General features: G+C 39.0%; 1 protein-coding gene across 1 annotated transcript in view; it reads right to left on the reverse strand.

The window, feature by feature from the left end:
* Positions 1 to 7,324, reverse strand: part of LOC130414006 (protein inscuteable homolog) — a 20,194-nt gene extending 12,870 nt beyond the window's left edge. Inside the window, exons 1-6 of the mRNA XM_056739606.1 lie at positions 7,308 to 7,324; positions 4,449 to 4,523; positions 1,201 to 1,561; positions 843 to 895; positions 647 to 770; positions 292 to 405 (exon numbers count right to left, since the gene is read on the reverse strand). Of these exons, the coding sequence (XP_056595584.1) occupies positions 292 to 405; positions 647 to 770; positions 843 to 895; positions 1,201 to 1,561; positions 4,449 to 4,523; positions 7,308 to 7,324 (744 nt within the window). The remainder of the gene's footprint in view (positions 1 to 291; positions 406 to 646; positions 771 to 842; positions 896 to 1,200; positions 1,562 to 4,448; positions 4,524 to 7,307) is intronic.
* Positions 7,325 to 14,810: the final 7,486 nt, after the last annotated feature.

Consider the following 14,810-nt stretch of genomic DNA (forward strand, 5'->3'; position numbering starts at 1 on the left):
GTGATCAGACGTTCATCCAGAGACCTGAAGCAAACATCAGTCTCTCGTGAAGGTGTCCGCAGGCGCTCTCTTGCGTTTTAATTGTGTTCCAGTCACAACATGTGTTCAAGTGTGACACAAGCAGTCATGTGTGTGGTATCATGTGACATTTAGTGATCACGCCATACCTTTAAATACATTTTCAATATCATGTTACACATACTGTATGTCAGATATCCAATACTGACATACATTAAAATATGTCAAAAGCATATTTGTGAGTGCGCACGTGTGTGTGTGTGTGTGTGTTACCTTTGCGATGATGCTGCAGAGCTGTGGTCCATCCTGAGTTAAAGACAGCAGATTACTGATGGCAGCGCTGATGGAGAGAACGTTATCAGACTCCTCAATCTGTCTGATGAGAATCTGTGGATTACAGACCAACACATCATCTGAACGTGTCAACAGGTGTGATTCTGAAACATGTCAAGTGTTTTATCAGTCTACAGCCAGAGTATCTGTGTGTCTGCTGTTGTGTAAGCTGATCCACACATCGACGTGAAAGACTGAAGAAGAGTCTTGAGAACACTGTCACGAGCACATGAGTGTTTGTGTTCTCTTTGTTCGAGGATCAGTTCTCTACGTCTACTGTCGGTGAGGTGCATACCTGGATTTCATTGGCCAGTGCCATATCAATCATGTGGCTAAAAGAATCGCTGAGATCGGTCAGGATCTCGTGAATGGCCTCCTTCATGGATCTGAGGAAGTATTCGTCTTCAGTATGAAGACATCTGAAGAACAAATGACACGTCAGATTTGAGAGGACGGGATGGCGTGAGATGATGTGTGGTGGAGTTCTTCACCTCTCAGTTATGACGTTGAGCTCCATGCACTTTTCCAGCAGACATTTCTCATACTGAAAGAGAGATGAAGAACAAACAGTCACATCAGAAAGACTCACTCTCATGTCTCTGTTTGTCTCTCTAGACGTGATCTCCTCTGCCACGTTAAAATCTCATTTCAACTGTCATGTGACTTATACTACAGGACAGGCCTAGCATCATCTGACCACCCCTGACTCATCCAGCCCCTGTGCTCCCCAAACATAATATTCTCACTGTGTGTCCTTCTACTCAGTTGAAGTAAGAAAGGGCGGAGTCATCCTGTTTATCTCAACTGTTCCTTTAACTGGTGTTTGTTTAGGAGGAGGTTGTTGTGTACCTTCTGCATCTCCGGCGGGGCGTTTCTGGCCGTGCTGTACTCTTGAATCAGAGAGCGCACATGACAGTTGACCCTGATGGCCGTGCTGTGAACTCTCTGCCAGCGTCCTCTCTCCAGCCGCTGAAACATCTTCCCCAGCTCAGTGCTGACCACCAGCGCCCTCTTCAGCAGCGTCTGCAGGTTATCACGGGTCACGTGATCGCTCGCAGCGCCCGCCCCCGATACGATGAGCTCACCCGCCGCGTCTTCATCCACGCCGATGGGTTTGGACTGCAGAACACACATGCACTCCACCTCCGTCATGTGCCGTAAGTCCTCCGTCCAGCGCTGGACCGAGTCCACCTCTATGACATGCATCCTGCTGTACACACACACACACACACACACACAAGCCTCCTTCACTTCATATGATTCACCATATGTGTTCTGCTGAAGAAAGAAACTTATCAAAGTGTGGAACAACATGAGCTGGAGTAAAAATGACAGAATGAGTTTTCCAGCTTCTCTATATTTACATGTGGAGGGGTGGAAGAAAACAAGACAGTGATGTATTCAAATGTCTCCTGAAACTATTCCAGATCAAAATTCATCACTTCATCTGATTCATGAGCTGAGACTGTGTGCAGGTCACTGGTTATGTTTCCAAAATAAAGCGAAAATGTCATTTATACACAACTCTACACATTCAGAGGGAAACATTTAGTGAGCCAATACATCATTCATGAGCTGATGTCATAACACAACATAACGATAAATACTTTGATAACTCTGAAGCTTTTTTACATCTTTGACAAAACCTTACATGCTCTCTGTGAATAAAAGTGTCTGCTCAATGAAATGTTCACTATTGTTTCTTTAATGGCACACACACACACACACACACACACACACACACACGCACACATACACACATACACACATACACACACACATACAGGCACACCACACACATGCACGAACACACACGCACACACGCAGACACACGCACACACATGGTTATTCACATGATTCAAGTTGTAGTGAAATGTTCATGTTCTGCTCAGGTCTTAATAGAAAAGAGGTGATCAAATACAAAATAACAATTGTGTTACTAATGAAATATGTACAAATTCAACTTTAAGAACAGAAAAGAAATAAATGTTTTTTGTGTGCATTTATTAGTCAGGGCAAAATTATGGTTTTACTACAGTAACCACCGTTTACTATGGCTTTGACGAAAACATGGTTAAGTTTTGATAATCGTTGTTTTACTACAGTAACCATGTTTGTTGTAACTGTAGTAAAATCATGGTCAATTTTCGTAAAGGCACAAATTAGAATCAACATCAAAATATGTCAAGAATTTGATATCTGAAACAGGAATCTGAAGTTATTAATCCTATAAATCTAGAGTATAGACAGAATCATAGTTATAATAGTGTTATTATGATAGTATTGTATAGTTGTATCTTAGTATTCTTAAACTATATGTAGTATGTTCATCTCTAACACATGAGGGTTAGGACAGTAAACAGCAGTCGGGGTTATTTTTCACATTACAGCAGTGTGAAGATATCTCATCTGCACATATACAAGAAAATATCAGAATAATAATTATTATTACTGCGTATGGATTCAGTGAAGCAAGTTATTTTTAGCCAGTCATTTGTGTGTTTACTGAACATGGATTGTGTGTCTGTGAGGACGCTCTCTTGTGAATGGACCATCATGATAATGGGTTTATTCCACTGAATGTGGAGGAAAAGCTCGGCTCTCTTGAGCAAACATTTACATGTCCAGCTTTTGTAAGGTCAGAATCATTGGCTGTGTTGGGATGGGAATCATTTACAGAGTAAACACTAGAGAGAGACATTCACAGGTGAATTATCACAAACAACATGAACACACACACACACACACTTCACAGGACTGACTTTATCATCTCATTGTTATTATTATTTTCATGTTGTTCTGTCATTTCTCCGATCATCGAGTGGAAAGGGAACATTATATCATCACAAAGGTATACCACACGCCCACAAATTCCATTAAAGCATGTGTTCCCCATCCATTATTCAGATGTTAGCAGCTCAAAGGCCGTGTCACATTCATGAGGGCTGAGAGACGTTCCTCCGGATGAATCATCTGCACTTGATGGTGAAAGTGAAGATGGTTGGAGACGCACCGTCACCACATATTCTCCTGTTTTTAATCCTCAAGTTCATCTCATTGGAACATGTGAACATCACAGATGAATATCAGATGCTCTCTCTCTCTCTCTCTCTCTCAGTGTGTGTAAAGAGACGGAAGGTTCAGTGGTGCACAGAGACGAGCACCTGTTCAAACTGCTGAAGTGTGTCCTGTTAATTGTTCATCAGGGGTGAAGAGAAATGATTCATAAAACATGACGCTCACTTCTCCACCTGCTCCACACACACAGGGAACTAACACATGACACCACCGCCGGTGCATCTCAAATCACTATTTACTCCTTCATTATACCACAAATCTGTTTACCTTTCAGCAGTCACCTATAGAAGAAACAAGATATCTTCAACATTTCTTCTTCATCTTACAATCAAAGTTCTTTTCAAGTGAAGCACTGAGGACACAGATGACCTGAATCCAACTTTATCATTTAAATATTATGAACATGAATATCACCATAATATTCATTTCTTTTACCCTCTGGCCCTCTCGTAGCGTCTCATGTGTACAGTAGTTATATGTCAGATAAATTTCATCATGTCTCATTACAAACTCAAACACTAACATCAGACGTGATGCAATGTGTGCTGACACACGACTGTATTCAGTGTGACGTACAAATACAAGAAAACAACATGTTAATGTCACATACACAGTCAATGTGGTTTGTCACCTGTGTCATACGACCCACTGGATGGAGAATGACAAAAATAACAGCTTGATCATAACATGATATATTCATTTGAATATGATTCTATTCATTTATCCTCATGACTGTTGAACTGTCTGTGCCACATGTTCAAAAGAGGCGTAACCGCAAACACAAACATCACTCTTCTGGAAAAGAATCACTTTTAGGAGAAAATTGCTGGTCTGTTAATCTGATGATGATGATAATACACAGAGTGTCACCGCTGTACATCACCTCATTCATGTTCATGAGTTGTGACGTGTTGTGTGTGCTGTCTGATCTACTTTCATCTCAAAGATCCTCCATGTTTGACTCATTTTGTAACGTCTAAATAGAAATGAAAATGTGTTTGTTCAAAGACTTGACTCACATCTTTGTAGAGATTGAGGAGTAGCTGCTCTGTCTGGATGTCTGAGGGGTCGCCATTCTGTCTGTGTCCTCCACGCTTCAACATCACCCCTACAAAACACAACATTCACAAGAGATAAGATTCTTTTATGGATATTTGTGATATTTAACCCACTTCAGAGACAAATCCGCTGATATAAATCTTCTGACTAATACATACAGTATATACATTATAATATAGAAGGGTATCTCCATATTTCATGTTATTTTTACTTCTTTTAATGACATCATTCTGTGGGATTTTGCAAATAGAGTTGTTATAATAATGGTAAATCTATAATAACTGCATGCTATTAATCAGTGGTTAAGCATTAGTAAACAGTTCATTCATTATTTATAAAGCTTTGTCCCTACATTACTAGACATCAGCAAGCAGTTTATAAATATAGATATGAATGATCTATTCTTCATTTATAAGCATATCTATAAAGTGTATTTTCATTCTTAATCAATGATCAGTTTAGCATTTCTAAATTAAACAATAAAATGTGTTTTATAAAGTATTAATAAACTACTTCATATAGTTTTAAATTATGTATATAATACTACTTGTTTCTCCGTGCGATGTGATGAATGCTTTACTAAATGATTCTTTACAAAGGATATTTAAAGACTAAATTATCTTTGAGATGCAAAAAACAAAACTGTACACTTGATGTAATAAAAATAATACTGTAATATTACATCTAAATAAAAAGGCACTAAATAAGTTACAAAATCAATCAAATAGAATAAGAAAGAAATTAAACATAAATGAAAATAAGCAACAAAATGAAGAAAATAAACAAAGCTTTTGGTGTAGTTTTAATGACTAAGTTGGTTAAAAATTCAGCACAGTAAGTCACAAAACGTTGGCAAAATCCAAATAAATGATATATTAGAAATATGTTCATAAACTCATTCATTAATCAAGACACTGAGTAATAATTTCTTTACTACTAAATGATAAGTATAAATAAATATTTATTGAAGTTTATTAATTATTTACTAACACTTTCTAAATGATCTAATGAAGCACTGACAAATAACTTCTACATGACTGGTTTGCATTTGTATTGTTTAACTTAGACAAATTAAACTGATCATTAATAAAAATACAATTAATAAACACTTGTGTAATAATCATGTGTATTTATTAACTGCTCAGTGGTGTTTTAATCATAAAGTCTTTATAAATGATGAATTAACTATTAACTAATGCTTAACTAATGATTGATAGCATGCAGTTATTGTATGATCATAACTCCAGTGGATCAGTCTGGAGAGAGGTCTGTAAAGCTCCACCTGCCGCACATGTTTTGGAGCGTCTCCATCATAAACACGCAGTCTCTGTTTGTTTGTAATGCCAGGGTAAATAAAGCACTGATTCTACAACAGTCTGCAGTGTTCTCTGTACTCAAAAAACAACTCGTCTGTAGTGTTAGTAAGAGTAACGTTGACCTAAGTGAGTGTCTAAATATAAATAAAATGATACAAAGTCAAACAAATCATAGGTAATAATAAATAATAACAAGATAAAAAAACACAACTAACTAAACTAAACTGAAAAGAAAGCAGAAAACTTAAAATATTCTTAAGATTTATTTGATCAAATTCAGACTAGCTTAGTAAAAGCAGATGAATATTTTGCTAGAATAGATCAGGGTCAGGACGGGTCAAGGTAGGGTTAGGTCAGGTCAGGGTCAGGTCAGGGTCAGGACGGGGTCAGTGTGCTGTAATGGGCTCTGATGGTGTGATCTGAACACAGCCTTTGTTTTGGTGCCTTCATTGAAGTTCAGCAGTTGGTCATGTGCTACAGATCCTCTCTCTCCCGAATTAAACAGGGACTGTTGGATTTGTAATGTGTTGTTATACTGTGTGTCGTCTGTGTATGATAATCGTTGTTGTAAGGGTGCCACAGAAGAGACTTTCCTAAAAGACAATAACCAGTATAAACATACACAAGTGAAATGAAGATGAAGGTTCAAGAGAAGTCTACCGTAAGCTCAGTTAAGCATCGTCCCATGCGTCAAACTGTGCTCATGACATGATTTCATGTGTTTCTCAAGAGCCTCTTGAACATTTACTCTTAGACTGAAGTCCAGCAGTGAGGTGACGTGTCAAGCCTCCACTTCAACAGAAGAGCCAATTTCACAGCCTTCCAATGATCTACTATTAGGACGCATTTAACCCTTTCTGTGTTTGATTCATACCCCCACACGAGACGTGATGAGAGTCCAGAGAGGGCGTTTGTCTGTCCACAGTGAAAGCAAAAAGGGGCGTCGCTTAACACAATCCATCACAAAACACAGCCAATCAGACAAGAGTTTCTTTCTGTTCACACCCCAGCAGAAGAGCTTACACACATCACTCATATTCTCATGATGTCACACTGGACACTAGATGCTTTTATTGCTTTCCATTTAAGATCTGATTCACTTCATGAAGCATGTCCACATCTAATGTATCAGTAAACAGATGAGGTTTGATTCATCTAACCAGCAGTGATAACATAAGAGCTGCCGCCGTCACATTGTGTGAATGTACTTTGTGTAAAGGATGACTAGAAAGTGGCCAGAAAGCAGAATAATTGCTTTCTCTCATAAGAGAGAGAGCGTATGCACACGTGATTGTAGTAATGACAAAACCCTGCCAACAATTAGGCTTTTCAAAATGTATAAATGACTTTATTGGTATTTAATAGTTATAAGCATGAAGTAAAAAAAATGGAACAAGTATTCAATTGATGTTTATTTATTAATTTAGTGCCAGCGGCAGTTCTCACACTTTTATAGAAAGCTCACAGGTGGTGTTTAAAGTGTTTGCCCTGCTCTTTTTCTACCTCTTCAGCAGACACATTTTTTGTTTTAAGCCAGTCGTTGTCTTTAAGCTGTTGTCTTTTAGGTGTTTTTCTTGTGTTTTTCACTTTCAATCTTGTCTAGTTATTTTTCATTGACTGTTTTATGAATTTTCTTATGCTGACTGCCTTTGGTCTTCCCTTTCTTTTTTTGTCATCTTCTGGACTGTACAGTACAGCTTAAGCCAAATTGTAGAAATTTTCTTACTTTCCATAAATATTCAAAGTTAATGGAGGACTGTAGCAACAGTATAAATCCGTCGTAATGGTTCAACTTGGCGCAGTGATATGGAACTGTAATTCAGTCGACACATCTGGAACTACTTCATAGGTGTGATTTTGACTGAAAAATAATGCACACCTGTAGAACCTTCGTCAGCCAATCAGAATCAAGCATTCCACAGCCCCGTGGTATAATCTATTTATAATGTGCAGTCCAAACACACAACAAGAAGCCAGATCTATATGTAGAGTCAACAGTGATCCACTTCAACTAATGACTGACAACACACACCTGACACGAGTAAACATTGTCAACCAATCAGACAAGAGAACATACAGGAACTTTAACCATGAGGCATGGAAGCACATCACAAGATCAAATGACAATTCAGAGAGGTACAAAATAAAGGACGTGACAATACACACACAACAATACACACACAATCATTTTGTGTGGTCAAGTCGAGTTTCTTTCCATAGCACTTTTGAAAATTCTTTGATGCAAAGCAGCCGTACAGAAAACATGTGAAAGACACAGACAAGAAACAAGAATGATTGATATAGAGGGGAAGAAAGAAAGGATGAACAGTTTTGTAAAAAGACAATTCTTTTTTAATAACAGCTCTTTTAAGTGTGAGTGTCAAATGTATGTCAGATGTACATTAGTGAAAGGAACTGTGCATGAACATGGCAGTAGATCTTCTCTCGTCTGTGAGTGTTCAACCGCAGGTAAAGTGGGAAAGATAGATCGGTGTTCCATACTGTCATAGAGAATGTGCCTCAAATAGTTCAAGACAATTCTGACCACTCGCAAAAACTTCTATTGGCTCTGTTCATCTCTAATGACTGAGCTGCAGAATCCATCAAAACCTTCAATAAGCAACTGAGTCCTGACTAACCTCTGTTTCTATCTGTATATATGTTTAGACTTTATTATGTTGTTTATTCTCCTTCGGCTCACACTTGTAAACATGCTTTTGTAGAGTACTAATAGAAATAAAGGTAAGCAGTCAGTCATATTTCCTTGCTGTTTTGAAGATCCTTAAAACGATAACGAGCATCTTTTTGACCTTAAATGAATGTGTCTAAAATGATTTTAGTGGTAGGACAACTTTTTACTAAACAAATTTGACTGCCGCTGCTTTCTAAGCAGCCTCCTATCAGCTGAAATCACACTTGTAACTTTGTGTTCGGGCCAGTACAAGTCTCGTCTATCCCCTGCTTTACAGCATACGTCACGTTTTACTCCTAGCCTGGGAGAAGATAGCCAACAGCTAACAATGAGACGAAACGATCTAGTTTAAGTCTCCAAACCATCACCATGACAGAGCCAGCAAATAAAACAAAGAGGAAAAGAAAGAGAGTGATCGGACATGAATCGATATCTGACAGATTACACTCGGCGACACAAACTCCAAGAGGCAACGGGTTGCAAAACGGATGGAGACATAACGTTAGCCTTTCTGCTATTGTATATGATAGTCTTATATGTAAATGTTTTCTTACTTACCTGTACTTTTTAGTTTATTAGTAATTAGGCTGTGCTCAGGTTGTTTATTAACGTTACTGGTCCACAATTTATAACCGTATGGTAGACTACAGATAATAATAATATAATAATAATGTTGCCGGGTTTCAACAGTTTACGTAATGTGATCGTGCCTAATCACGAATTTTGTGTCACGCTTGTAAATGATGACCAAACCACAGTTAATGTTTTATGTTCAAAAGTTGCTGATTCCTTAGTCCAAGCATGTGAGACTCATGTTATCGGTATCTATAGTTACTGTATTAGGCCCTATTCTCATTGAGAGTTGAGTGTACGTTTGTGATTGCACCCATAACACAAAGCACAACGCCTGGTCACAAGTGTGTTTCCAAAAATACAAAAGATTATTAGCATTGGTAACTAAACACATTCACGTACATGCGTCGTGCTTTGGGTCAATGCAAATGTGCTGTGTAGCTATCATTAGCAAGTTAGCTGCTATGTAGCTAGCACGTTATGCGCTAATGGCTAACAACCAACTGCTACCTGAGAATCTAGTTTGAGCTATTAGTATAGTCCAGTAGTATAACCTGCGGGAGCCAAAAGAGTGATTTAGTACATGCACAGTTTATGAAGCGACATGATGTAACAGCGGTTTCTGGCTAGTCAACAAATTAACATTTAGTGCGCTGGCCATATGGAAGCTTATACAGTGGTAATATTTACGACATTAATATCAGACAATTGCGCTAATTGACCATATTGGGGAACCATACGCCAAAACGGCTCGATGTTGCTTTAACACGTAACTCTCATCTACTTGGGTGGAGTTCCATAGCCAACCAAGAGCAAAGACGGACTACTTGTTGTCACATTAATGCTTAACGGTATTTACAACACTTACATCACATGACAGCAGTTTGAAGTTATAGCTGCACTCAGGTACATTATGCCATTATTATTTTCCCTGCTTATAACATTACTCTGTTGTCTGATATCAGTCACAACTTAATAGTTTCAACAAATGAAATCACAACAAATAAGCTCTCCCTTTTTTTCATAAACATTGACTCAGTAAGTTTGAATCACAGACAGGGAGTGCAGCTGTGACGTGTCAGAGGAGATCTGGCACTCCCGGCTGAGTCTGGTTTCTCCTGAGATTTTTTTTCTCCATTTATTTCTCATTGGGGTTTGGTCTCTCGGCTCAGCAGGGCAGTGTTGGCCTCACCGGGACACTACTCATAATAATTTAGCTTAAACACTCTTAACATCACTTTATCAGAATGATCTTACTGAAACAGTTTTTCTTATTTGCTTCTGTAAAGCTGCTTTGGAACAATACACATTGTAAAAAGCGCTATATAAATCAAATCAAATTGAATTGAGTTCATCCTGTCATTTTAAACTCACTTTTATTCAAGATTACATTACAGTTTCCATGAGGATTCAACAATTACTGCCATACGGTGTATGAAGAGTTTCCTCATGAGGACAGAAGACAGCCGGAGCTCACGTTACTCCATGAGGTCACATTACTGTTTAAAGTGACCCTCCCAAACACAGAAACCACACCAACAATATCAAAACATACACAAGAACACATTATTCAGTTGATCATTCACACGATGAATGACATGAAATCATGAGAAAAAAGACAGATCTGTACCTTTTAGAAGTTCAAGAACAACCAGCTAAAACACATGCTCATAAATCCACAATCCGTGAGCTCAACTCTTCTTCACGTGTGTTCAGAACACATCTCTGAAGGCTTGACTTGTGTCTAATGAAGGCTTTGGAATCTCTTAATAATTCATGACATGCAACAAGACACTGTAGTCCACATGCTGCGGTCTCTAAACATGACTGCTATTCATTCACCTGTGGACACCAATACAACCAAATAGACACATGTATACATACATACATATCCAACTGAAAACATTGATATACATAGACACTATATGAAGAGTTTGGTTCCAAAATGACGTTTTTAAAATGTTTCAAAGATCATGTTTGTTCTGATGTTATCATGTTGTTCTTGTGTTTGTTAGCTGTATTTTTTTAGTTATTATGGCTTAAATCAAAACAAACCAACTGCAGTTTAATTGATATTCATTGGGATGCACAATAACATTCAGTTAACTAATCTCTTCATGTATATATATACATCTGTAGTCTGCATTTATACTGCCTTTCCTCGTGTAATAATAGACTGTTTCCATGATGTTGAGACTCTCTCGAGCGGATGACACAGCGGATGACAAAGGATTTGGAAACTCACACAAACTGGGTGTGAAAATACTAATGTGTCTAAGGCTTTTGCACAATACCGGATCGATTCCAATTTCTATAAACTTGCAGATCTGTGGAGGTGATTTCTGCATGTGAGAGATTAAAGAGAGCTCAAACGTTTCTCTGGAGGGAGATGATGGAGAATCCAGAAGGACCTCTTCTTCTCAGGACAGAATGTGATTCTCACTGACGTTTGAGCTTCACAGATTCATCTGTAGATCATGAAGGAGAACGCAGAAGAAGAGCTCTCAACACACACTCCTCTAATAAATGAGCTGCATGGGATAGTTCTCATGTTCAGTTTCCCTGAGCGCAAATGTGCTTTAGCAGGATCCTACAGTTTTCTCTACTTCTCTTTTTGACTTCTGAGAGATCAGGTTCTGAATGTCTGTGGGTTTTGTCTCGGCTGTCTTCAAATTCAGCCATAGTGTGCATTTAAAGCGCAATCTCACCTGTTTCTAACCCTACTGACGCATTGAAAAAGAAATGAAATTTAGTTTCACCTACAAATCCGAACGTGAAGACAGAGACGGGAGTCAAATCAGGCGGAGGAGAAATACCGAAGGAACTTTGAGGTTTTAATGGAGACACCAAACGTCTGCTGTGTTTCATGAATAATCTCTTTCCGCTTGTGCTTTAGATCAATTCTTCAGATATGTGAGATATGAATCTTGACATCTGCCGGAAGATTCAACAGACCAACAGCACACCAAACCACTGGTCACGTCAGGATGGTGTTCACTTCAGGTCACAGGAGTGTGGTTGAAAGGTTACGAGAACTAAACTGCTGAATGACAGAAGATCAACAGGCCATCATTCTGTCTGTGCTCTATTCCAGCACTCCTTCAGTCATATGAAAACTGCTCGTGTTAAACCACCTCTGACACGTCCAAAACATTTGAATCCCTTGTCATGTGAGTTATAAAACAATTTGCTCCTGCATGAAACCATGTATTTTAATATAAGCTGGAGGAATGTTTGAGCACCTAAGATGTCCATGCACGGCCCTGAATATATGTGTGAAGTGATGTACGTTATTTGTGTTGTTTTGAGACGCATGACACAAGACTCTGCACACTGCATGCTCGACAGGAAAACCCAGAATTGAGGGTGAGTGGAATGCTGACTATGAGACCCAGAGAGAGAGAGAGAGAGAGAGAGAGAGAGAGACAAAGAGACTTCTGTACAGTACATGGACTGTGTCCCTGCAGCCGTGCGTTTGTTCTCAGTGAACGCTTCACATCCATCACACATTTCAACACAACACGCCTCTAAAGTCACATGAGATGAGAATGATGACACGCATGCACGCTACTCACCACGACACCTTCTCTTTCAGCAAACCTTCAGCTCTCCAGCGTGCGTTCAGGAGTCTGGTTTTGCGTGGAGAGCCGTTCACTCGTTCCCTCAGTGTAGATGTGAAGCTGTGGATGTGGCTTCAGTCTCTTCATCAGTCCAACAGCATAGTTTCAGCCGGGCTCAAGTCCAAGCAGACTCGGAAAACCATTGCAGCGTCTATTTCTGTCTGCCATACGAGCACTTCAACACATTCTGTGGTCAAACGTGTAATTGCAGAGTGAGCGACTTTGGTGAAATGTAATTGTAGACTTCAGATCCAGCCCGTGCTGCCAACGGTACATGCTAGAAGACTTTAAACCCCTTCCCTTCAAAAACAACCCGAGACGCATAAATAAATGTGGGCCTGGAATCCAGATGTGGAATGAGACGCCGGCGTGGAAAAACAGTTAGTGGAGCCAGAGCTCAGGATTGTGACACAGGAGTGCTTTTTTTGTTTCAATCTCTGAAAGAGAGCAAGACTTTGGGAGGAGCTGTCTGGGTTCAGTTATTCCTAGACTTTAACTGTGAAACCTTCAGAATATCTGATTTCACACCAGTGACTCTGTGGAAAAGTCAGCAGTGGAAAAACAGGCCGGAATGGCATTAAAACAGCTGATCACACATTCTCTCTTCCTCGCTGCGGTGGCGTATATACCTTTTCTTTTCAAGTCAAATGACAAACAGCTGCTCACTATTAAGGGCACTCTCCTCGTCGACTCTGAGAAGAAGAAAAACATCTCCTTGATTTCACGTCCACCACAGACGGTCCATGTGAATACCACAAGAGTTCATTCTCCACAGCTGAGTTCATCTGACGATAAAAACACACGCCTTTCATTTCTGTGCTGAAGAACACTGTTTATCCTCCCGCTGTTTGTCAGATGAACACATGAACTCAAAACACCTTCACTTGTGTTGTTCTTCCTGCACTTCTCACTTCACTTCACTTAGTTATAGGTTTATTTGACAAATCAGTCATATCAACCTCATGTTGAAGATATTTGATACGTCTTCAACCCCAATCACTCACTTAACGTGAACTACAAACATTGTGATGGCAGTCATAGATTTATCAACAAGTAGTTTGTTTCTCGCACCCTTTTCTTGTTATTTTGTTTTGTCTTATTCTTTGTCAGATGCTCTTGTCCAAAGTGACTCATTAAATGAGGATCTTTCAGGTAAATTCTCCTCTCGTGTCATTATCATAAGACATAAGCAGTCTTCAGATACAGATGTGTGTGTGTGTTTTTTTTCACATCATTCTCTACGCTCAAAACATTTCTTAGTACCCACAGTTTTTCACATATACAAAGACTCTTGTCCTGTGTTAACATAAGCAAAGAAGGCTGTGAAGCACATCTGCTACTTTTGATCTTTTATTCAAATCTATAACACACACTGGCCACAATCATTACCCCCCCAGAAAATCTCATTCCCATTGATATTTACCTTTTCTCAGGACACCAATGTGATTAGAATGGCAGTCTTAAGAAGAAGAAATATGAAGTAACACAAAGGCCCTTAATCATTCATCAGTCCTCTAGAACATGTGTGGAGAACACTGAAGAGGAGGATCTGGACTCAGACATCACAAGAAAACACTCACAGCTGTTCTTCTGGTATCAGACGTATTGAATACAAGGGTCCCAGTAATTGTGGCCAAGATATATTGGAGAAATACATTCATTTCATAATGTGACATCCCCTCACTTTCACTTCTTTTAGTTTAATGAAATGTTGGACTTTTGAAAGATTGTTTTTAATTAAAGATCCAAAGGAGAAAGAAAGAAGATGACCAGTGCTTTACTCACTGGCAGACACTACCAATATTAGACTCTTGAATGATTTTCCTGTATAAAGTCAACAACACAACAGCATGAGGACAGTGCTGCACATCAGTGTGTTCTGCTCTTTTAGGAAAGAAAGTGTGTGATGGTTTTTGCATTAACACATACAATATTTATTATTTGCAGGTGACAACAAGCTGCCTTTTTATCAAATGAATTAGTCCTGTTGTTTTTTATAATTGTTCACATCCTCTGCAATAAATTCGTAACAATGTCAGAGGATCTGAATACACAGCTCAGCTTCATGTACACAATAACATCAGGACTGTGAACGAGAGGAAACTCTGTGAGAGACAAACC

Source organism: Triplophysa dalaica, chromosome 24, assembly GCF_015846415.1.
Source record: "Triplophysa dalaica isolate WHDGS20190420 chromosome 24, ASM1584641v1, whole genome shotgun sequence".
Lineage (NCBI taxonomy): Eukaryota > Metazoa > Chordata > Actinopteri > Cypriniformes > Nemacheilidae > Triplophysa > Triplophysa dalaica.